Below are 482 nucleotides of genomic sequence, written 5' to 3'. Positions count from 1 at the left end.
TTCAGGTACTGTGTAAAAGGCTCCCCTGGAAGCTGCATGCAGAGCGGACTGTGGAGGAGCAAGAACGGAAGCGGGGAGGACAGACAGTCCAGAGCATCCAGGTGAGGGGTGGGAGGCCAAGGGAGGACTCTCAGGCGACCGCTGTCTGGGCACATACTTATGTTCGCCCCGGGACAAAGCTTGGAACAAAAGTGTTGGAGGCCCAAGGGGTTCTTTTTCCCGGGGTAGCTGGAATTCTTGCAATGGTGTTGCGTCATGGGTCAGTCTGGACGACCGGGCCCCACAGGCAGTTGGGGCGGGCCTCCCCACACGGGGGCGCCCGAGCAGCAGCCGCCGGCTGGGCCTTCCCGCCGCCCGCCGGAAGTGCTCTCCACACCCGCCGCGCCGCGGGAACATGGCGCTGGAGGCCGGCGACATGGAAGACGGGCAGCTTTCCGACTCGGATTCTGACATGACGGTCGCACCCAGCGACAGGCCGCCGC

General features: G+C 64.9%; 1 protein-coding gene across 1 annotated transcript in view; it reads left to right on the top strand.

Annotated features, from left to right (window-relative positions):
• The first annotated feature begins 394 nt into the window (after positions 1 to 394).
• The window catches only part of PHAX (phosphorylated adaptor for RNA export), a 17,844-nt gene continuing 17,756 nt past the window's right edge, over positions 395 to 482 (top strand). Inside the window, exon 1 of the mRNA XM_008594341.1 lies at positions 395 to 474. Within this exon, the coding sequence (XP_008592563.1) occupies positions 395 to 474 (80 nt within the window). The remainder of the gene's footprint in view (positions 475 to 482) is intronic.

The sequence above is a fragment of the Galeopterus variegatus genome, unplaced genomic scaffold (assembly GCF_000696425.1).
Source record: "Galeopterus variegatus unplaced genomic scaffold, G_variegatus-3.0.2 Scaffold10598, whole genome shotgun sequence".
NCBI classification, from domain to species: domain Eukaryota; kingdom Metazoa; phylum Chordata; class Mammalia; order Dermoptera; family Cynocephalidae; genus Galeopterus; species Galeopterus variegatus.
Note: the sequence above shows the minus strand (reverse complement) of the source record. Positions and strands in the feature narration are given on the sequence as shown.